At 42.2% G+C, this 25,166-nt stretch overlaps 1 protein-coding gene across 1 annotated transcript; it reads right to left on the bottom strand.

Moving 5' to 3' along the window:
- On the bottom strand, positions 1–24,040 carry EBPL (EBP like). The gene is made up of 4 exons (XM_031466415.2): positions 23,863–24,040; positions 7,309–7,378; positions 5,731–5,869; positions 1–4,388 (listed from the first exon to the last, which is right to left on the bottom strand). Exons 1-4 carry the CDS (start codon positions 24,031–24,033, stop codon positions 4,148–4,150), a joined length of 621 nt encoding a protein of 206 aa, XP_031322275.2. The 5' UTR covers positions 24,034–24,040; the 3' UTR covers positions 1–4,147.
- Between the last annotated feature and the right edge of the window lie 1,126 nt (positions 24,041–25,166).

Genomic DNA, 25,166 nt, shown 5'->3' on the forward strand with positions numbered 1-25,166 from the left:
TGAGAGGCCCAGACAGAATGTTCAATTTATTTTTAACTAAAATGCATCATCAACAAACACATTTGTGGGGAACAAGAGGTGGTGTGCTGTGCTGGAGTAAGGCTCAAATTAGAAAAAGTGGGGACCCCTGACCCTGGAAAAGCCACTGCATTAAAGTTAACTGTTGTCACCCAACCACTTGGTCCAACCAGTGAAAAATACTAACAGGACAAAACAAAACTCAAAATCAAAACAATGAAATTGAGAGGCTATTCAAATAAAATGAATGGACCCAGATGATCAGAAATACCCTGAAGTTAAATTTTTTTCACCATTAAAAAAAAATCCAGAAAACGGAGTAATTTTCATAGCTTGTAGGTCCTGGGAACATGTCTAACACTGTTGGACTAGAAAGAGCACTTTCAATTCACTAGGTTCTAGTTCGCTGAAAAGCTCTGTGGCCTTGCGCAAGTTATCTAACCCCGCTGAGCCTCTGCCTTTTGGTGTATGAACTGGACCCGTTGAAGGCCCCTTTAAACAATACATGATTCTAGGATTCTAAGTGTGGCCTTGTGGGACCCCTGTGCAGTTGGGAAGGTGGATGTCAAAAATAAAAACAATACAGGGCGACTTAAGTGATACAGACAAGGACTGCAAGAATTCAGAGCCCTCCCCTCCTGACAGCCAGGGGACCGAGAGTAGGCTTCTGGAGGGGAAGGGATTAAACACCTAAAACGTAACACTGAAACATGCTCAGCACACTTGATCCCTCCCTGGAAGAGTTGGGAGGTGGCCAATCCAATATTTTAAGACGTCAACTTGATCTGTGTAGACATAAACATCTAAGGAAACTGGTCTCCAAAAATAAATGATAACTGCTACTTCCCTGTAAGTGCATGAATTTCTCAAGAATGGGGGCGTGTTCTGTAATGCTATCCAGTCAGTTGTGTGTGTTCATGCAGATCGGCTACTTTTTGGATGATAAATCTGGGGCAAGGGAGAGAGGAAGGGGAGAGGTTAAATCCTCCTTCAGATGTTAAAAATCTCCCCCAAATGTTGATGCGTGCACAGACACGAGCTTGGGAAATGGAAATTACATTTGTAATAGCAGTTCTGTCTGATGATACTGGGGTAATTATTAGTTTTTTCTTTTTGCTTATCTGGATTTTCCATTTTTCAGCAACAGACATGTAGCATTTATATAATACACTTTTTAATGCAAATAAATACATTTGGGTAGGATAATACCTCAAACCACTATCAGTTAGTTGCATCTTAATGTTAATTAATGGATGTGATCTGCTTCCCACAGTGAAGGGTGGTAGGATACAGATTTTGTTAGGTCTTGACTGCCAGGGGGTCAAGGAATTGGGGAAAGTGGCAAGAGGATGTAGAGATTCTAAAAGGGCAGCTGGGGGAGGAGGCCTGCCTCTCAGTTAGCTCAGTCCTGCCAGGCCCTCCCCTCCCTATAACCTCAAGGGCATTTTATTAAAATTAAGGACAGCAATCTTAACCTTAACAGTTAACCTTTCTCATTCAAGGCTTTGCCCAATTATTCTCATCATAAATTAGTTATTTTTAGATCCAAACTCCAGCTTTCATAACAAACAAAGGTTCATGGATTTTAAGAACAATTTGAAAAGAAAGAAAACTAAGGATTCTCTTCCAAGCTTCTTGCATTTTGGTCTCCATCAAGCCTTTTTTGGACGAAGCTTTATGTCACCATTTCATATTGTAGTCTGTAGACTTTTCCTGGAGCCCCCAGGCTAGCACTTCAGGAGCTGTAGAGCCAACATCATTAAATACAAGAAAACATCACTTAGACTCTGATTTTAGATAGTTTATATTGATACTTGCCTCAACATTATCTGGAAAGGAAGAGTTTGCAAAGGAAATTTACAGTGTAAACAACACTGGAGAGGGACGGACGGTTTGTAGGAACCTAGTTACCTTCAATATAAGCAATTCATAACTTATTGCAAATCATTTTTTATACCCATCAAAATATGCCTTCTATGGCTGGCTCCTAGGAAACACTGAAGGTGGTACTTATTTAGAAGATGCTGTCAATTATAAGCTGCATCACGTTTTTGAAAGAGAAAACACCGTCAACTCAACTATGACACATCAACTGTAAAAACGCATTCTAACTTTCTAAATGTCATCATGGGTGTAGAAGACACCTATCTTAGAACTAATGAAATACAGTGTCACCTCTCTCACCTTGCCCCTACCTCCCTGTCACAGGGAGATGGGCTTCTGTTCACAGTGACCTGTTAGACTTTCATAAGGGGACACCAACCCTTCTCCCAACTCACTTAATGGTTAAAACATTTAGATCTGTCCTTACTTGTCAGTAGAGTGTATCTGTCTTCCAAGTTCCTTTCAGAGTCTATAATCTCCACTTCTTTCCCATCCAATACTCAGCAAAAACTCAATTGAGAGAAATCATGTTTTCAGGACCGTCTGCAGGACACGTGGCCCATCCATTTTTCTCTACTGTTTACCCTTGGATTGAGCCAGATCAGCAGAGAGCAAAATACTGGAAACAACTAGGTAATCCCTCATAGAAAGGCTTTTATAGACTCTCTCTGGCATCCTGCCTTCAGCCTACGTGGGGGACACTGTTAGACACAGCCTGAGATGTAATAAATCTTTTGTCAAGGACACAGCGTCCTCTTCATCAGGACCCACTTGGAGACATGTTTCAGGTCTTCATACCAGGAATCTTTACAAATAAACTTTAAAAACTGAAGTATAACAAATATAGAGGAAAGCACACCATTCATAAAGATCCAGCTGAATGAATTATCACAAACTGTAACCACTGCTCAAATGAAAAAAAATAGCACATTACCAGCATCTCAGAAGCCCCTTCATGACTTCTCCCCATGACGAAGGTTTCCCAAAGGCAACCTCTATCCTGATTTCTAACACCGTAGTTTTATCTGTTTTGGGACATTACATAAATGAATTCATACAACATGTATCACTTTAGTCTGGCTTCCTCCATTAATAAGTCTGTGAAATTCATCCATGCAGTCATAGGCAGAAGTAGGTTGTTAATTTTCATTCCTGTGATTCTCATTGTAAAGTAGTCCATTGTATGTTTATACCACAATTTATTCATTTAGGTTGTTTCTGGTTTGGGGCTATTACGAATAATGCTGCCATTCTGGTACACACGGTAAGCACTTTTGTGAAGCATACCTAAGAGTCAGACGGCTAGGTTTTAGGGCATGCATGTGTTCAGTTTAACAGTTATTTCAAAGCAGGTTTCCTCTTTACAGTCTACAAGCACTGTATGAGAGTTCCAGCTGCTCCACATCTTCACCAGCACTCTTCACTGTCAGTCTCTTTATTTTTAGCCATTTTGATTGGTGTGTAGCTACATCTTATTGTGACCTTAATTATCATTTTCCAAATTCCCTTCTCGTTTGTGAAGTATTTATTCAAATATTTTGTCAACTTTTTTTTTATCAGACTGCATATCTTTTTCTACTTGATTTACCCACTGGGATAAATCTTTTGTCAGTGAAATGTACTACAAATATCTTCTACCTTCTGGCTTCCTTCTTCACTCTCCTAATGTTGGATTTTGATGAACTGAAGTACTTACTTTTAATGTAGTCAAACTTTTCCAATTTTTTGTATCCTTTTTAGAGAATATGTTCTTCCATTTTTTTCTTCTTCAAGCTCACTTACAAATTCCTCTACTATCATTTTTGGTTGGCTTCACAAATTTGGTAAAATACAAATGCAAAACAGAATTTTGTTTCTGATTTCACTTTAGTAACCAAAAGACTGGTGGGAAGATCAAAAGTTGAAGCAACAACATGTTCTTTGGAATAAAAAAATAATATAACCTGCTCTATGGCATTTCATGGAAATTTATTAATGTAGAACAATGCTAGCTGTAAAAATGTATAATTAAATGTATTATTATTATATATTAAAATGTATTCTGTTCCCTATGTCACCATTTAATTGGAAAAAAAACAACAAAAACTTGCCACCTTACAATCAATCTGAAATTGATTTAACTGAAATCAATTAGGCTGTTCAAGAACAATACAAAAAGAAAGTGTAGACCGGAATGTGTTACATTTTTGTCAAAACAAAAAGGTTTGACTCATTCTGGCTCATAAAGCAAGATTATTTTGAAAATTTACTGGAACTTTTTGCCTGAATTGGTTCCTCTGTGATGCATTTTCTTGAGTTCCTCCCATGACTGCCACAGTAACAGTCCCGGGATCAGAACCCACACACCATTGAAAAATACCAGATAGACCCAGAAGTAGAGCCGACTGTTGGTATTGAGGTTGGGGCTTCCCATAAGCCAGTCTGGGCAGAAGGTCATCCACCCGCCATACAACTCACACACGCACAGGGTAATCTGTATGAAATGCCTGTTAGAGAGAAAGAGACAAGGGCTGAAACTGTCAGCTTGGCACAGCTTGGCACCCAAATCATGACATCTTTCCTTTAATGGCAGCATCAACACAGTCTTCCACGGCAGAAACCCTCCCTGAATGTGGGCCCCAGGTGTTGCGTAGTGCTCCTCTGTTGGTTCAAGTTGATAATTAAGGAAGACCCATGCCTTCCTTAGAAAAGCAATACTACGCTTTCCAGAAGACTGTTCTCAGAATTAAATTAGGTCTCTTGGGTATCCTGTCCTATTCATCAGAAGATTTAGTGAGGTCACATCTGACCCAGTAAAGATGGGAATCTCTCTATAAGCCACAATTTCACCCATTGTAAAAGGGATAATTTGAGTCCCTTCCTCGAATAATATTGTGGAGATTAAAAAGAGACACACAGATTAAGGAATCAGCACTGCTCCCAGCACATAGTAAGTAAACGATACACATGTTATAAATGTTTGAAATAATAAACAAATAGGCACATGTAGTAAATCTACAACCAAGATCATAAAGTCAGAGACACCAAAGAGAAATTTAATTTTTTTCTGCCAACTCTATGTAAAACTGGGTGAGAGAAAGAGGATTAAATGACCTTGAGGTCTCTTTCAAATCTGAAATTTTATGAAGCTTTCCATTAAGACTTCTTCTTTGAAACAAGAGGGTGGAAAATTGAACGTCACTGTGCCTACTTGACATTATTTCAGGGAATCATCCCCAGGATAGCAATCTATTTGTCCCAGGTCATTTTGTCCCTAAGAAGGAGAGGAGGGGAAGGGAGGGAGGAAGCAGAGTTCAAAGTTTCAGAGTCTGATGGATGGATGGTTAACCTGCCACCTTCCTCCTTCCTCTCCCCACTCTCTGCCTTCCTCACGCCCTCCACATCTTGCTTGTGAAAAGATCTCTTATTTATCTTGTATGTCTAGCACAGAATTACATAAGAGATTTTTCTTTGTGTCAGGTGCAAAATTGTAAAAGATTTTCCTAGAATGATTTGGGGTGGATGGAAATATTTGGGGGGAGGACAGAAATATTACCCTTTATTCTCCAAAACATTGGTGGCAAAGCATCCAATGTTGTTAACACTGTGCTTGCCTATACAGCACTGAAACTTTCACTATAATCGTATTTCTCATTTTTTTTTTTTAAATTTTGAACCATCTGAAATGATCCTGGTAGTACCATGATCCTTATATCAGACAATTTTTGTTTCTACCCTACTTTTCGTCTAACAAAGAACTGTGGTCATTATCTTCTCCAAATGTCACTCTGGCATTGGGACAGCTAATGTTTCTCCTCTTTTCAGCAGGATAGGAGAAAGTGCACTTACCGATAACATTTCTCTTTGATGATGGCATAAATGAGGACCAATGCCAGACACCCATCCAGGACAACAGTCGTAATTTCCAAAGACACAATAGTTGGATCAAAATAGAGCCATCTTGCATCAGCTTTGCTGTATTCTTTCCCTAAAAACAAAATACATTTTGTTACGTGTTTGGCAATCATTTTTATGACATTCAATGGAAATGACCTTTCCCCCCACCCCGAGGAGGAGATAAAGAGTAACTGCCGCTCTCTCTACAGTCATCAACATGCCTTAGTGGAAGCAGGAAAAGCCCTGAGACAAAAACACCTTTGCCACCTGACACAGGTAACAACAACAATATCGTGTTGTATTTGAAAAAAATTTGCAGTTTCCACAGTGCTTTTACATATGGGCCCTTTTTACCTCCTCCCTTTTCATCATAAGCAGAATTCTAAATTAATTCAACATGGATTTTGCAAAGACAATCTTTTACAATTATCTTGGTAAATGCATTATAATTCCTTACTTCAAAATTTCAATACAAAGTCTGTAAGTATACATCAGATATGGGAAAATTATTATTAAGAAAGTGGTTTTTTTTTTAAAGATGCGTTTATGAATAATCAAAGAGAAATTAAGTGCTGAGGGGGCAGCAGGGAGGGGAACAATATAGCCTGGATGACAGAATAAATCCAGAATGGACAAAGAGGGCATTTCGGTCCTGCTACAGGAGCCGGAACTAACAACAGACACCACAAGAGCCTCAATTGTGCTGACTTGGGGGAGTGGGCATGCCCTAAGAAATCTTTCCTGACCCCATTATCTGGATGGTTTCTTATAAAAGTACCATGAGGCCAGAAAGTCTTTTTACAGCTGGACTCTCTCTCTCTCTTTCTTTTTTTATTAAAGTAATATGTGCTGGTCCTAAGATCTCAAATAACCAGAGGAAAAAAAACCCCAAAGTCCCCACCTCTTTTCTCCCTTTAAATACTGCTCCCACATTACTTAGAAAAGGTACGAATGGTCAAAAATTATCTATGTGATCTGATGGGTCTGAGCAGCACAAAGGTCTAGTTTCTTAATGGCTAGAGTTAGGATCCCTCTGGGACCAGGGACAAAGGCTTCTGATGAAAGACTGTCCCGACAGAAAGGACAGGCCAGTAAACAGGATTAGCTATTTAATGAGATAACACACAGACACACGCTGAGGGGAGATTCTGTGAAAGGCCAGACGCAGCCCACAGGCCAGGGGGAGCCGTCCGGCGTGTCCTTAGCCGACGGCCAGCCATGACCCAACTGGAACCATGTAACGGTGAAAGTAAAAGCGTTCTCTCTAAATTTAAACATACATACAACAGGTGAAATGTACCACACAGTGCACCCGAAACTTAAAAATACCGCAAGTAAAAGGTCAATGCTTTCGGAACTAAGAGATCAGTGGATGTTTAGACGTTCACAAAAATAACCCCACTCATTCATTCTTTAATTCATGTAAATAGAATCACACAATATGGGGTACAAGTACTCGTTTAATTGATAGCCACACTTGCAATGAATCCCCTCAAACATGGCAAAATGAAAACATTTAAAATTACTTACACAATGAAGCAATCAAGGCATCAGAATCTGCGATGTTTCCTACCAAAGACAAGTAGACAAAAGGGCCTTCCTGGAGAGAAGAAGACAAAAGCATGCTCTAATTTAGCATCACAGACACAGGAAGGCACCGCAGATGCAACTGAGTGCACGTCAGCACCCCTGCACCCCAGGAGTCCACATCCCAGTCTGCAGCCTCAGCGCTGGTGTGGGGATCCAGGAGCCTGGTTCCCTGACTGTGAAAATGGGTATTTCCAAACCGAATGTTTTTATAATATGTGCTAGTTTGCAATGATTGGTATTGTAAAAGCAGAGGTATGTCTGATGGGGGAAAAGATAATTTGAAAATACTGCACAGGGAAGTGCTTAAATGTTATAAGCTAAATTCTGGATTATTCCAGGGATTTTACACCTTTGTAAAGTACCTCACAGTAATTCATTTTGTCTCACCCCCCTCCCAAAAAATCCAAGATCTTTCTTAACAGAAGTGGCATTCAAATATCTTTACCAGGGTTGAACATTTTCCTGAACGAGGGGAAATTTAGGAAAATTAAAAATGCTTACAGGCTACCTTTGAAATTTCAGGTAATGAAGTATCTGTAATTATGCTTAGCATTTCCCCATCACTGAAATAGTTCTTTGCCTAAAATTTCCAAAACTAATTAACTAGACTTCACAGGGGTATGTGATTGTCACGTTGCTCCTTTGAACAAATTTTGTTGCTGGTCAGTACAGCTTTTTCCCCCTCATTTCTTTTTACCAAAACCACTTTTGTGACATCAAACCTGTGTCCCTGCCTGATCCCTAAGCTGACTTCTAGTTCAGCTCCCCAGAGGCTGCTCCTTTCTACCAGTTCTGTCTGAAGCTCCGGCAACTGTAACTCATGATACGCTTACACTGCTGTATCTTCAGACATTGTCAGTTAACTGCCCATCCTGAAAAATTAGGATCTAATTTACACTGCTTCCCCTCCCCCTTCCTCCTTCCAGGTTTTGATAGCGTAGGGGAGGAAAAACTTCCTTCTGCCCTCTTAGGTTCTGCAGCTGGCCTACAAATTAACTGACATAGATTTAACAGGAGAAAAGCTTTACTCATTTTATTTATTATGTTTACATGGACACAGGAGTCTCTGAAGGGAAAATGAAGACCTGAATAAGCGAATAGGCCCCAAAACTTATATCCCCTTTCACACAAAGAACAATAAATTGCAGGGATGTGACGAGACAAGGGGGCTTGGGCTAAGGACAGTAAATTGTGAGACAGTGACTATATATGAGGGAAAGTAATGGGAGAGTATTTTAGTTGGTTTGTTTGTACAGGACCATTTCAGCATTGACCTCCAGTCCCCAGCGATAAGAACATTCTTTTCTTCCTGGTACAGGGAGGGCACCTTTCTTATGGGAAATCCAAAGACCCGCTTTTAGATAGAAAGGAAAGAGGTCAGAGGTTCCCCTCCTGCAACTACTGTTTCTCAGTTGCCTTCATTTCAAAATAATCAAAATGCCAAAGCGGCACACTGTGGAGTGACATGTTCTGAACCCCCTTCATAGCTATATTGCTCCCTTTCATTCTTCTGTTAGTTATCCAAATTTGTAACTTAAGTAACAAGCTTAAAACCCCAGCTTGTTCATTCATGAGTGTCGCTCAGAATTTGGACTTCTTCCCACATAGGATGAGGAGAGCCCCCACCACACTCTCTCCTTCTCCTCCCCAATTCCAACTCTCCACCTCTGTCCGCTCTGCTTGGGCAATGAGATTGGTTACATTTCCATTCTCCTTCTGTAAACATTATCTGTCTTTCCCATTTTATCTGTAAGCGGATTCTAAAAGCTGAAAAGCCAATCAACAGCATTGACAAAATGATTATGTAAATATCATTCTTACTCTACACATTCAGTATTTTGTCACTTAAGAATGTGGCAAGTGGAGTATTCTATTTCCAATTCCTTTGGGTACTTGTGTAGAAGTGAACTGCTGGATGACATGGTCATTCTATGCTTTACTTTTTGAAGAACCCTCACTCTGTATTTTCCACAGCGGCTGCACCGTTTTGCGTTCCCACCAGCCACACACCAGGGTCCCAGGTTCCTGCATGTCCTTGCCAATACTTGTTATTTTCCTTTGTGGTTAACAGCTGTCCTAGTGGCTGCAAAGTGGTATCTCAGTGTGGTTTTGATTTGCATCTCCCTAATGACTACTGATCTTTCCATGTGTTTATTGGCCATTTGTGTATTTTCTTTGAAGATATGTCTGTTTAGATTTTTTTTGCCCATTGTTTGTTTATTTGTTTGTTTGTTGTTGTTAAAAATATACATGTACTTCCAGTGGAGATGTCACCACTTGGCACTTGAACTGGATGGGCTAGAATGCTCCATGGGCAAGATTAACCCATTATTCTGCTAAAGTCAAAGGTTTCAGAACTTATTTACAAAGCAGGAACAGATTCACAGACATAGAAAATAAACTTAAGGTTACCAAAGGGGAAAGTGGGGGAGGGATAAATTAGAAGTTTGGGATTAGTAGATATAAACTACTATATATAAATAGATAAGGTCCTACTGTATAGCACAGAGAACTATATTCAGTATCTTGTAATAACCTATAATGAAAAAGAATATAAAAAAATATACACATGGTGTGACGGAACCACTATGCTGTACACCAGAAACTAACACAACATTGTAAAAACTATACTTCAATAAAAGCTGAGAAAGATTTTTTTAAAAAGTCAAAGCATTTGGTAAAGCAGAGTAGGGGCCACTATCATAAGACTCCTAGAGCAAGATCTGACAATCCATCATGGGAACAAGGGGTCTGCAGCCAATCTTGCCTGCCTCCACTCTCCCGTCACTTGACAAACTCCTCTTCAGTCTTTAAAACCCCAGTGACTCCTCTCCTTGGTGCTCCCTCTAGACCAGGACACAATTCTATCACTCACTCACCAGAATGCATGATAATGGTTTATTTCCCTGTCCGTCTCTCCCACTAGCAAAGCTCAGCTGCAGGACTTTGTGTGATTAACACAATTTACACAGATTACATGGATGGTGAGCTTTGATAGACAATTCTATCATCATGTAGTGTTGGTTGGGTCTCCTAATTTCTTTGTCCTCAGGTTTTCCCTTGCTATAACAGAGATGAAATGGGTCTGGACACACGGTTTGCAAACGTCTTTGGGTAAAACATTCACTACATGGAAAAAATGCTCTTGTTTGATGGAAGAAATAGACCTGGGGCAGGTGTGGTGGGCCAGTGTAGACCTGGATGGTGCACTGGTTCTTCACAGGGACCCTGCCCTTGTGCTTTATGTAAAAAGGGAGCCGAAGAAATGCACAAACACTTGGCTTTCCTTCATAAAGTAGGCCATGTACCGTTAGCATTAGCAACTATTCGATTCTTCCCCAAGACAGCTCTAAGGCTTGTGATCCTTCCCTACACCACCGAGCCCTGGTGTGTCCCACCACAGGAAGAACATTCAGATAAAAGCCAGGAAAAGAACACAGTGAAAAGTGGTGAGCAGGGTTCTAGGGAACCGATGGTCCAACTCTGGAAGGTTCTGTGATGCTAAGATTGGCCTCCCTTATCCTACAAGAAGACTCGGTGAGAAACGTGGATTGACAGCCGCGGGTCCAGCACTGTAGGCTGCGCCACCTGCAGGTGACTCTCCCCCAGTAACAGACTCAATGCAAAGCTGAGCCAGGCAGGGGCAGGAGGCGGCCGCCCATCTTCAGAATGAGACCAGCTCTTCTGGGCCTAAAGATTCTTTGGGGGCTTCTGAACAAGATCTCTTCTAAGCAAACAGAGGCCTAAGATCAAAGTCATTGAAAACATTAGTTACTATTTGCCAAGCACAGTCATACGTATATTCGTACATCTTCACCTTTTGACAGAGTGTCCCTTATTGACTGGAAGCCCTGAACGCAGACCTTGGTCCGCTGACCACACTGATGAGGCCCATGAGCAGTGGCCCGGGTGGGAATGCCTGTCAGCACAGGGTCCGGTGTGCAGGGAGGGGGCCCCGGGGAGGGTGTGGGGTCAGGGCCTGTTTGAGCCCCAGCGTTTTCAGTGGGCATGTGTTGTGGGTTCTACACCTGCCAGTGCCCATCAGCCATGGGAAAGCCAAGCTTGTGGCAACCACCAGGACAGACCCCCCCGACTGGCCAGGCAGGAAGATGTCTTCAAGAATTCCTGAGCTTCTGTCATTCCTACGATCGTCTGAGGGGCATAAACATGCCCTTAACAAGCATAATCTGAATTTTTAGAGACAGACTTACTCAGGGCAGAGGGGGAAAATGACAGGGTGTCTGCATTCCCTTTAAAATACTTCAGCAATAACACAAGAAAAAAGAAGGGAGGGAGAAGGGGAGGAAAAGGAGGGGAAGGAGGGAGGAGAAGAAAAAAGTGACCAGTGAAGCAAGTGCAGCAAAATTTGAAAACACCGAACCAGCTCATTACACCATTCTCTCTATGTTTGTTGAAATTTTTCATAGAAAAACTTGATTTTAAAAAGATACCTAGCAGCTTGGCAAGACAACTGTTGCCCCTAGCATTTCAGGACCCCGGGGTCCCAGAGGCCCTCTGCCTTCACGCTTCTAACACGCGAGCAGGGCCCCCGGACCACAGTTGTGAGCCTGAGGCTCAGCTCGCCCAGGTCCTCGCCAGAATTTAAAATTTTTAAGTTCTTTGTATCAGGAATTTTGCTTTAAAAAACATAGGAAAGTTTACATTGGATGCTCTCAAATACGACTGAACTATACGTATCTAACTGAGTTGCTAACAACATGCTAAAAGATTTTGAGCTTAAAAGCTAAAATGTATCACGGCAAATAAATTAAGTAACTAAGGCCAGTCTCATTTTTTCACTTAAGATGTTTCAGAAATGTAATTTTAACAACGTATTCTATAGACTTTAAGACAGTTGCAAGTCAAAAAAAAAAGCTTGAACTGGGCAAGCTTCTGTTATCTATAATTCAATGACCATTTCACTCATTGGAATGCCCAATTTACTCATTTCACCCTTAAAGAAAAATTTAGCAGCAAAAAGGCTTTTTAGAAATAAAAGAACACATATTTTATTTTTTGTCATTTGGGTTTGTATTTGTAAAGGCTGAATTTGTATTTAAATGTATTTGCAAGGTTCTTTTTTTTTTTTTTTGAAGTGCATTGAATGAAGAACCAGAAAAACAGTGCAATGTTCATTAATTGTGAGAGAATAAAGCCGAGTAAGAATAGAATCAAGTATGTAAACCCTGTCAAAATTTATTAGCATTTCCTAATCTGACTCACAAAATCTTAGCCTAATCAGACTTGATTTTCCATGTCATGGTAACAGTCTACATCATTGTTTCTGGAAGGATCAGCTGCTTCAGCCTCCGAGGGCACCTCGATGACAAGGCTTTAGTGACTTCACGCATCTATGCCGCCCAGCTGTCGTCCACTTAATGACACGACGACTTCTGTTTGATGGAACCTGCCCCAGCAGATGGGCTGTCGCCTAATATTAACAATGGGCCTGCTGGTCCTTTCAGAACTTCGGGTATCAAACAGCCACACAAGCTCTATTGTTCCTACAACATGGCAGCTTAGTGTTTGATTTAGGACTTGAAAAACATCTCTCCCTTTTTAAAAATATACCCTTCTCTGCTGAGACAGTTGCTGCTTCTCAGATAAGAGATTTGAAATCTTTCAAGGCTCATCTTAATTGGACATGTGTATGATCCCACTATTACACAGGGATGGGAGGAAAATGAAAAGTTAGTCCACGTAAGGAGGATGGCAAGGAGGGGGTCACAAAAGGGACTGAGGCAGAGTGAACAATGACTGAACTCTGCTAAATGCCAGGCCCTGTGCCAGGGGTCCCACATCCCTGCTATTCAAATGTGGTCCACCCACCACAGCATGGGCACCCTGGGAGCCTGTGACAAGGGCCGATTCTGTGACCCCACCCCAGACCATGGAGTCAGAGTCTGCACTGTAAACAGGTGCCCAGCTGATTCCTGTGCACAGTCCAGTTTGAGAACCACTGCCCTCAATTATAAAGTTTTACTTAGCCCTCATAACAACCACTTGAAGAAAATATTATTTCCCTACTTTATAGATATGGCCCCAAAATTCTGTTGAAATCCTACTCCCAAAAGACGATGGTATTAGGAGGTGGGACCCTTGGGTGGGATCGTGAGGAATGGGATCAGTGCCTTTTAAAGAGGCTCCCGAGAGACCCGGAGCCCTGCCCACCAGGTGAGGACGCGGGAGAAGGAGCCAGCTAGGAGCCAGTGAGCGGGTCCTCAGCTGACCATGCTGGTGCCCCGATCTCAGAGTGTACCCTCTGGGACTGTGAGAAATAAATGTCTGTTGTCTAGAAGCCACTTGGTCTCTGGTATTTTGCTATAGCTGCCTGAAAGGACTAAGACAGTAAGGAAACTGAGATAGAAAAAGCAAGCTTGCTTCCTCCCTCCCTGCCTGCCTGCCTTCCTTCTTTCCTTCCCCTCTGCCTTACAGAAAGGATTTTCAGCAGGGAGGGGTCTCACGGGCGGCCAGTGGCAGAGCCAGCTGCAACAGCATGTCTGTTGGATCCCAAAGCCCATATTCTTTCCACCTTCTCACTCTGCCCCAGCCTTTTTTTTTTAGACTTTCTTTTTTGAAGGGGGAGATAATTAGGTTTACCCATTTATGTATTTATTTTTAGAGGAGGTGCCTGGGACTGAACCTTGTGCTTGCTAAGCACGCTCTGCCACCTGAGCTATACCCTCCCCCCTGCCCCGGGCTTCTTGGATAAGGGCCAGACCTCCTCTGGAACAGCGCTGAGTAACCAGCACTGCTCCTGAAAAGCAGCCCGTGGCACGTGTGAGGACAAGTGACAAGACAGGAAAGCGCCAAGAAATCGTGCCATGAGAAGCCATGGAAGGCATAGAGACCAGGTGGAGCTACTGTGTAGACACAGGATTCAACTCCTCTTTGGGTCTGTGCACAAGAGGGCACAACTAGGCCCAATGAGCAGGAGTCAGAGGGGGCTAATTTTCGCTCAACATAAGGAAGAATCTTCTTATAACTAGAGCTATTCCATTTTGGAAAGATAGCACTAACTAAAAGTTTTCAAGCAAAGGGTGGATGACCTGACGTCTATCTGCGCTATTAGTAAAATTCCTGTATCAAGGGGGAGACTGGACTACTCGGTTCTTACAGCCCCTTCCTCGATGAAGGTGGCCTCCTCACTTCCCGCAGGCAGTACTGGGCATCCCTTTGGACGTGCTGGTCGTGATGCCTGCTGTGCCCGGCATGGGCCTCCTGTCCCAGTCCCCACGGCCCGGACAGCTGTGGGAAACTGTGTTCTACACTGCGACAGCCGCTCCTCTGACTGCAGGGGATTGGTGCACAGGATCAGGGGGGACAAGGAGGGGTGACAGGACTTCAGAGCACACAACACACAGGTGGGCCGCCAGGACACAGAGCAGCCTATCCAAGACACCACACTCAGATACCAATGGAATTCTTACCCTCTGGAACACAAACTGAAAAATATGGAATGAATCCAATTTGATTCTGAAAATTAATATGTATGAGAAGTCAGGAGAGGACAAGAACAAATCAACATTATGAGTAAACTCAAGTTACCAGGAAGCACGGGATATTAGTTTGGTTGGGCTGCCTGAAACAGTACCACAAACTGAATGGCTTAAACTCACAATATTAACCGACTCACAGATCTGGAGATTGGATGTCCAGGATCAAGGTATTAGTAGGGTGAGGCTGTGAGGGAGGATCTGTTCCATGCCTTTCCCCCACACCTTCTCGGGGTTTGACGGGGCATCCCTTGGCTTGTGGAAGCATCACGCTGATCTGTCTTCATCATCACATGGTGTGCTCCCTGTGAGTGTGTGTCTGTGTCAAAATGTCCCCTTTTTGTAAGGAGATCAGTCGTATTGGGTGAGGACTCACCCTAATGACCTCAGTTGAACTTGATTACCTTCGTTAAGACCAGATCTCTAAATAAGGCCACATTTTGAGGTCCTGGGGGTTAGGACCCCAACACGTCTTCAGTTCAACCCAAACTCAACCCACATGGGCACGCGTAGATGCTACGGGACACAGAAAAAGAGTAAAGTGTGAGAAAGCCAGCAGGTAGTAGAAAGGGGAGCAGACCTGAGAGAAGAGCCACCAGGAGGCAAACAGGCATCTTAATGCAGAGCTGCCTCTGACTCAGAACCACTAGTGAAAGAATCCGCACACCTAGGCATTTACTCAGGAGAAATAAAAACATACGCCCAAAGACTTGTAAGCAGACACTCACAGCAGCATTATTTATGACAGCCCCAAACTAGAAACAACCCAAATGTTCATTAACTGATAAACGGATAAATAAATTAAGATATAGCCATATACTAGGATACTAGTCAATAAATTATGCTAAATAAAAGACCATGATTTCATTTATATGAAATTCTAGAAATTTCATATAAATTTCATAGATTTCATTTATATGAAATTCTAGAAATATGACCATTATTTTTTGTTTGTTTTGTTTTGAGGGGGAGGAGAGGTAATTAGGTTGGTTGGTTTGTCTATTTGTTTGTTTGTTTATTTTTAATGGAGGTGCTGGGGATTGAACCGAGGACCTTGTGCATACTAGGCATGCGCTCTACCACTAAGCTAGCCCCTCCCTGCTATATGAAATTCTAGAAACAGCAAAACTTCAATGTCAAGAACTCAGATCAGTATTTCCAGGGGCTAGAGATCAGGGTTGGGTTCATCTACAAAGGGGCATGAAAAAACTTTCCAAAAAGTGATGAAAATATTCTATACTGTTACAGTGATAGTGGTTACATAACTTTACACAATCACCAAAATTCATCACACTGCACACAAAATGGGTACATTTTAAATCAATATAGCTGGAGGTGGAAAAAGAAAATTTATACAAGTTGCTGGTGACGATACAGACATAGCCATGCAGCCCAGGAACTTTCACTTACAGCAACAAGAATCAGTTAGAAAACAGGAGAAAAGTGTTTCATAGTAGCAAAGAAAATATAAAATATTTAGAAGTAAATTTTAAGAGACTGTAACAGAAGATTTAAACAAACTGGGATCCACTCAGTTCTTAGAAAAGGAGACTCAGTATTGTAAAGATGTTACTTAATCTCAAATTAATGTATTTAAGAAAATCCTAAATCAAAATACCAAGTTTTAGAACTGGCAAAATGAATCTAAAGTTCATCTGGAAGGATATATAATACATTTTAAGGTGCTTGTAAAGGGTGATAAGATTTGCTTTATCAGATATTAAATGCACTATATGCTAAAATAATAAGAAATAGTGTAGACAGAACTGAAACCAAAAGATTCATAAAACAGAACCAAATTTTAAAAATCCCCAGTTTGAGATTTGCAGATCCTAGCTACTATATATAAAATAGATAAACAAGAAGTTTATACTGTGTAGCACAGGGAGCTATATTCAATATCTTGTAGTAACCTATAATGAAAAAGAATGTGAAAATGAATATATATATATATATGTATATTCATGACTGAACTATTATGCAGTACACCAGAAATTGATACAACATTGTAACTGACTATACTTCAATAAAAAAAATCCCCAATCATATCTATGCATATAAAAGACTTTAAGCATTGATAAAGGTGGAATTTCAAGGAAGGAAGGGAGGGAACAAATGAAGCAGAGGTTGCATGGTTGGTTCAATTATAATATATCCACGCTATGGAACAGTATGTAACTATTAAGGAAAAAGATCTTTTGACCTGGGTCCCCCCAGAAAGCATTATACTATGTTCTACTACTTTTATGGGGATTGCTATCCCAAAGAGGCAGAGGACGGGAAACGGGACATGAGACAGAGAAGGAGGATGAATCAGATATGAGGCAGCATCACTGGGGTTAGTAACTTAGTAATGTTGCTTAGTAACAAGCTAACTGATGTCTACCATCTTGAATTGTTCCAGAATTGTATGAACGACTGTTTCTCTGAGGAGTCCATCTTGGGGGAGGAGGGAAGAAGAATTTATCCTGTGGCTCCCAAATACCACCATCAAAGGTTCATCCCATGGTGTGTGGGAGCTGAGTGGGTCCCCAGGATCTCACTCCTGAGTGACAGCCAAAGGGCCTGGGGCAGGAGGTGGGAGTAGGTGCTGCCTGATTGGGCTGGAATGACGCTGAAGTTGGTTGCTGTAGTGGTGGCAGGAGCAGAGTATACAGTCAAGGGTCAGATGAGGCCAAGAAGACCTGAGAGTATGCAAAAGAGGTACCTGACACAGTTGATACCTCATACTGGATGAGTGTGAGGAAGCTGCTGATGGGAATATAAATGGGTACCATCTTTCTGGAATCTTTAAAAACTGGCTTCCCTTTGAGCCAGCAATTCTACTTTCAGGATTCATCCTGGGTAAATACTTGAGACAAGTGCATGAAAATGCCCAGAGAGTATTCTATATAATTGCCAACAACAGGAAAGAGCCTGTAAGTCCAACAATTAGTGACTGGTTAAGTAGGTCCTATATAAAGTATAATGGAATCCTATGCTGTTATTTAAAATTATAAGGTAGTTCAATACTGATATAGATGGTCACTGAACACAGTTAAAGGAAAAAAGCAACAAAGAATGAATAGCATGATCCCCTTTTTGTAAAAAGAATTTCCAAAAATATTTATCTGGGTACATATTTTCATATAAATTCTGGAATACTATTAAGAATATTAACAACAATTTTCTGAGTAATTTTTATCTTTTTCTTTCTTTTAAATATGTAAATGTTTTATTTTACAATGATCATAGAAATACAAATTTTAAAAAATTTTGTCTTAAAAGACTATCTGACATAGAAAAAGAACTGACATTTTAGATATCTGAGCAATCTGAGGCTTAAAATGTAAGTAACTGAAACTGCTATAAATTAAAAGGATAGAATTATTCTTCCATTCATTCAATACTAACAAATACTTCAGAATAGCTCCTATATACCAGGTACCATGCCAGCTACTGGAGACAGAGGAAGAGAAAATAGTTACAAATTGTGTTTAGTGTTATAAAGTAAAAATGATATTTCCCTAGAATATCCTTTCCATTCCAAAAGAAATAAATTTTAGCTGCATTACATTTTTTTGAAGTATTTACATACTTTCTTCTTACATGAAAGATTTTAGGTCAATTATAGAAAAAAAACCCCATTCAACTGAATGGTAAAATATACATAAGAATTTGGATCAGGGGTCAATAAGAATGTATATATATGCACACCACGTTTTGTCATTATTATAGAGCTTAATGTGGTTGTAAGCTTCCAAGCAGCCAAAGTGAAAAGGAGAAACATTTATACTGTTCTTGCCATCAGAGTAGAGAAAACAATTTTTTTAGGAGAAACTAAGCTTCTCCTAGCACTTATTTGCAAAAGAAATTTCTCATGTGGATTTCACACTGTAAGTGACATTAGTACTATTATTCTCCATATGAACAAGAGAAAAACCCTGCTATTCCACAAGCTCTGGGAGGATGAGGGCCATCCATTCTGTCTATGCAGCACAGCAAGACATAGGTGCCCAGATACTCAAATTTGGTGGAAATGAGGAACAATATAAATATATGCCATTCTGAGATGTGGTGATGTAGCCAGCCATTCCTAGGACTCAGTAACATCCTTCTTCATGATGTTAGAAAACAGACTGAATTTGGGTCTGCAGAAGTACAAGGATTGTCTGCCCACACCCTAAACAATGGGCAAAGTGTCATTATGGGCACTATTCCTTGGGCTTTTAATTTAGCACCATTTCTAAGTTTGTATTAAGGTTCTCCAGAGAAACAGAACCAATGGGAGATCATATCCACATCTAAATCTGTATCTGTGTGTGTGTGTGTGTGTATCTATCTATCTACCTACCTACCTACCTATCTAAAGAGATTTATCATAAGGAACTGGCTTATGAAATTATGAAGGCTTACAAGTCCCACGACCTGCTGGGTAAGTCAGCAAGCTGGGGACCCAAGAAAGCTCATGTAGTTATTTCTAGTCCAAGTCCGAAGGACTGAGAACAGGGAGAGTCAATGGTGTGGATCTAGTCTGAAGGCTGGCAGGCTTAAGACCCAGGGAAAGCCATTGTTTCAGTTCAAGTCCGAAGGCAGTTCCAGTTTAAAGGTGGTCAGGCAGGAGGAATTCTCTCTTACTTGAGGGAATGTCAGTCTTTGTGCTTCAGTCAGGTCTTCACCTAATGGGATGAGGCTCACCCACGTTAGGGAAGGCACTCTGCTTTACTCTACCAATTTAAATGCAAACCTCATCCAAAAACACCCTCAAACAAACACCCAGAATAATGTTTGCCAAAATATCTGGGCACCCCATGGTCCCTCGTCAAGTTGGCACATAAAATTTACCATCATAAAGCCTTACCATTAATACACAGCTAAACCAACTGTGATTTACCAGGTCTTCCAAACAGCATGAGGACTATAAATTCATTTACCAGAGAGGATACCTATCTTAGAGCAAAACTGAAGATGATGATGCCAAAAAAGGAAAGGGAAACAGGAGACAGTAACAGACGGTGACTTCAGACCTAGTGATAAAGTAGTAGGAGGAAGAAATTTTTAGGAAGTCCCAAGATCAGAGGCTGAAGTTACTGTCGTGGAAGGTAAGGAACAGGTGGTGATGTTAAACGGACAAGGGTAATATCCAAAACACACAAATTAATGGAATTATGCAGGACTTCTTAAGGAAAGACTACCCAGGGGGGTCACAGCAGAATGAACAAGAGACTGTTGCAGCCCAGGTTCTCCACAGCTGCCCTTCACCCCGAGGACAAGTGGGTTCAGGGAGATTCAGCTCTGCCTGAGGCCAATTCACGCGCCAGGCGAGCACCAGCCACCAAGCGCTGCCGGCACGTGTCTCTGCACTTCGCTCTTCCCTCGGCCAGCTCTTGCTCACAAACACACTCAGCACCTCTCATCCTAAACAGATCCCAGAGTCCCTTGCCTGCCCCTGCGCTGTCCTGAGTTACCTTGGTAAACAAAGGGCATTGCCACTACCCAGTTCTACGAGGATTAAATCATCAGCCAAAGCAGTCGCTACTCAGAAACCACCCATTCCTAGGAATGCCTGCTGCCTCCTCCAATGCAGCGAGGAATTTCCAACTCTATTCTGCCCTGACTCTGTCTCTCCAAATTGTCTTACATTTTTAATTGCCTTCTGGACATTTCCCCTCAACTACACACCACAGCCCCAGCTTCATAGTTCTAAAATCTGACCTTCCTGTCTTTGTTAACATTATCAACGGTACCCACAACGACCAGATTCTAAACTCCAAGATCATCTCTGCCCCCAATGTATAAGCAGTCATTTTGACTTATAAAATTCCCTTTGCAAAGTCCCTCATATTTACCTCTCCTTCCCATTTTAGCTTCCACCTTAGCTCAGTTCCTTCTTCTCACTTCTATGGTACTGCAGTTGCTTTTGGCTGACCTCCTGCCCCTGAACTATTCTTTCCAATCCACCCTGCACCATGTTGGGAGACAATTCTCCATGTATGTCTCCTATTCCTGCACTGACTGGGATCTCTTTGGGGGTTCCTCTCCTGTTACGCACCCACAGCATGTGCAAGTATCATCTGGCCCTCACTGCATTGCCCTGTGGGGCTTAGAGAATCAACCAGCCTAACCTGTTTAACTTGTAAGAAGGGCAAAATCTCAGACCCCTCACAGCCTCTGACTTAGCACCACCATCAAATTATCTTTTGAAGGATCTGCTTTGGCCATGCTACTTCCCTGCCTGAAACCCTTCAATGGCTTCCTAGCACAGAATGAAACTCAAAGTCTTAACTGTCATTCAAGTTCTCTTTCTAGCCTGTCCCCCCACTTTACATAAAGGACTTGAGCATTTGTGGATTTTGGTATTTTTAGGGGGCCTGGAAACAATCCACCCCGGATACTGAGGGAGGACAGAAGTATTGAGAAAGAAAAGTGAAAGCAAAGTTTTTGATAATCATCTAGGTCTATAGATGTTTATCAGTTGGATATGTGCACATAACAGATATTGCTGGAATCTTATCCTATGTAAATCTTGTGTTCTAATCAATCTGGACTTCAAGATGTTTCCCAAACATAGACATAATATATCCTGTGTCCAGGGTCTGGCCATGCCTAGAATGCAATACTTAAGATTGCAGACGAGGAAAAACCCATGATGCACCAGTGCGTGAAACGCCCATAGTAACCTCTGAGGATTGGTGAGCCAACCACTGATTTCTTCATGCATGTTGCCATGGCTCCCATCAGGTGGGAGATCAGCCAGACCTTCATCCTGGCCATAGCCAACTGAACTGAAGGTCAGTGCTGCAGCCCCAGGTAACCACACTCTGCGAGCTGAACTACCTCTGAGAATGCTTGGCTTGAAATTCTGTCCAACAGAAAAGCTCTGTATTTGATGGTGGCCAACAGACCTCAAACATCTCCTCCTATTTGAGAAGTAAAGTCAAAAAGGTGAGGAGAGGCAGCTCAGGTTCTAGCGGCAACACGTGAGTTGTGGTTTCAGTTCTCCTTGAGGCTTTACATTACAATCTTTGCTCATGTCACATTTCTAGGTTTTCTTTCAACAAATTTCCAAGAATTCCAAAGATAATATGGACATGCATTTGTCTTGCAGGCCTCAACAGCTTAATTCAAGTGCCCTCCTCACCAATCTCTAAGATATGTGTACAAAGATGCTGGTTGAAGCACTGTGTGTAAATACCAAATGTAACCAGTCTATATAAATGGGCTTAGTTTTATTTATATTTCATCATCAGTTGTTAAGATACATCTCAGAGACATAAAATATCAGTAAAATAACCCACAATGGTTATGTCATTGATTGTTCTAATGTGTGGGAAAAAATATGCATTCTAGAATTAAAGAACTAAAGTATGGTGCATTCAAATAATGGGAAGTTTTGCAGCTGGGACAGGTAAATGGCACAAGATGGGGCTCTTGGGGGGGTGGCGCATTCCCTTCAGAACAAGGAAGGTGGAGAGAGGAGCAGTGATTCCACACATGGGTCTACACCTCAAGGTATAGAGCTATCTATGGTGTCACTTGTCATGGTTTGTGCTTGAAAAGTAGACAACTTTAAACAAGGTTGTGGATGTTTGGGTCTGTCTTGATGTTTTTATATTTTTGTAAGTCTAAAATTTAACACAATTTTCTTGAAGTGGTCTTAGCAATCTGTTGTATTTGCCTCCGTTCTTTGGGACACCTTGTGTTCAATGATAGCTTAAAAATCAATTCTATAAATAAAGGAGTTGAGGGAAACACTTACCCTCATTAGCTGTGCAAGTTGACTGTTAGGGAAGAAGGAATTTCATCATTCCAGTAACATCTTGTACATGCACATACCCAACTGATAAACATCTATAGATTTCTCAACACTTCAGTCCTCCCTCAGTATCCATGGTGGATTGCTTCCAAGCCCTAGGGAAGTCAAAATCCCCAACTGCTCAAGTCCCTTGTATAAAAATGGTGTAGTATTTGCATTTAACCTGACATCCTCCCCTATATTTTAAATAATCTCTAGCTTACCTGTAATACCTAATATAATGTAAATGCTATGTAAATCGTTGTAAATACAACGGAAATGCTAAATAAATGGTTCTCAGTGCAGCAAATTCAAGTTTTGCTTTTGTGGAAATTTCTGGAATTTCCTGCCCCCCCCCCCCCCAAATCCTCGGTTGGACTGACTGCACACTCTGGCTTCACATTAGCTATAAGCCTGCCTAGATTTAAGCAGGGTCAAATTTGCAACAACAACAACAAAGATATCTCTATACAGTTTTAAAAAAACTTAAAAAAAAAAAAAAGTGCGTGCCTGGGGAAGAGGGCTTTTCAGTGGAATCTCTTAAATACAACACCCCTGGCCATTTACAAAGGGGGCTGAAGTTTTAGGGATACGGTTCCTAAAGCCTGGTGTGAAATAAAGTGGAAGATTTGGAGCCAGACTAAAATTGACTGGATCATGCCAGCTGTGCGGCATTTGTACAATCACCCAACTCTGCAGGGTGTTTTCTCCTCTGTAAATTGGTGACAGTAATAAGTAGCTTACGGGATGCTTGTGAAGACCAGAAATTTTAAACACAGTACTGTGCCTGGCACACAGTCGTCACTCAATAAATGAATACTATTAGGGCAAGGGGGGGTTGGGCTTTGGCACTGGCCCCAGCGTGCCTCATCACCTCTCCTTGCTCCCTCTGGGGGTTCAAAAACTCTCTCTCAGTTATGTGCAACACTGATGTGCAGGTTACAAAATCAAGTAAGTCAAAGCCCTTCAGCAGCTTACAGTAACAATTTTGTTTTGTTTTGTTTTTTTAATTTGGTAGAGGAATTGGCAACACTAGGGAAACTGCACTCTCTTTTCACGGACTTGGGACCTGGGAGAATTGCAGCAACTGGCCAAAGGCCACGGACACCGCGGCCTCCACGCAGACTTCCCGCCAGCGGGGATGGAGTCGTCCCCCAGTCCTTTTCAGGAAACTCCCTGGAGCCAGAAAGGAAAGAGGGGTGGGTGGGAGGCGACGACACTTACCAGTGCGAAGTGCACCAGGGCGTCGAAGCAGAGCCAGGCGAGCGCCCCGCGGTCCGCCGCCCCCCGCCCGCGGCCCAGGCGCAGGCCGAGCGCGCAGCCCACGGCCAGCAGCGCGGCGCACAGAAGCAGCGAGGCGCCCGCCTCGGCGCCCAGCTCCCCCGCAGCGCGCATGCTTCCTGCTCCCGAACCGGAATGCTGGGAACGCGGACCGGGAGAGCCGGGAGTGGGAGGGCGGGGAAGGGCGGGGCTCCCGGCGGGGGTGGGGCGGGGGGGGAGGCTTCCCCTCCCGCCTCCCCGCCTCCCCGTCTATCCCGCCCTCAGAGCCGGGAGGTTTTCTGAAGTCAAGACCGTGCTCAGCATCTCGAATGAGTAACTGCCAGGACCAAACCTGTTCCCTGACCACGCCCAAAGAAGTGGTAATAGGGCCACATCTTTTGATGCAGTTTATTTTTTAACGTGGTTCAAAACCTTAAGCCGCAAGGTAAAGTCCAAATGGCGGAAATTTTGCCAATGGACCAGGGAGAATTTTAGGGACAAAAAGTTCTAATTAGGCTCTTGCAAGTTTTGCAGGAGAGATTCGGGCCAATGGCATTTTCAGTCCCCAGTCGGCTTTTTAAAGCCCTCGTGGTTTACTCTGACTCTGTTTCTTAAAAATCCAGAATAGCAGTAAAAGCATGGGGGAGAGGAGCAAGAGACCCCTTCGGCTTGGAACTAGGTACTTTCACCTGCGTTGTATTATCTAACTTCACGACAACCCTAGGAGGTAAGTGTTTTCCTGTTTTACAAATATGAAAACAGGTTCAGAATAAATAACTCGTACAAGGACTCTCGGAGACTGGGCTGAGGCCCAGTAACTGGGTGAAACCAAAGCCTTTGCTTTTCGGTCCTGCACTCTGAGGTCTTAATGGACAACTACAGTCGGCCGTCCGTTCTCGTGGGTTTGGCACCCGCGGATAGGGAGGGCCAACTGGGATTTGAACGTCTGCGGAGTTGAGTATACACCGGGGCTTCTGGAACCAACGCCCGAAGGACCACTTTATAGCTCTCCTCAAATGAAGTGCCACTTCATCTAGGTCACCATGTTAACCTGTTCTCTCTAGTTTTGCTAGCATCTTTTTGTTTGCTTGATTTTAACCTTCTCCCCTTCTCCCTTACATAGGGCTCTGTTTTCTTAGAGACTTAGCACTGGAGAAAGGAATCAGAGTTAAAAGTGATTGTAACCCACACTGATCAAGTCTGTGCCTTCAATTTTGGGTAGCCAGATAAAATATTGGACACCATGATAAATTTCAGATAAAAAATGA

Source organism: Camelus dromedarius, chromosome 13, assembly GCF_036321535.1.
Source record: "Camelus dromedarius isolate mCamDro1 chromosome 13, mCamDro1.pat, whole genome shotgun sequence".
NCBI lineage: Eukaryota > Metazoa > Chordata > Mammalia > Artiodactyla > Camelidae > Camelus > Camelus dromedarius.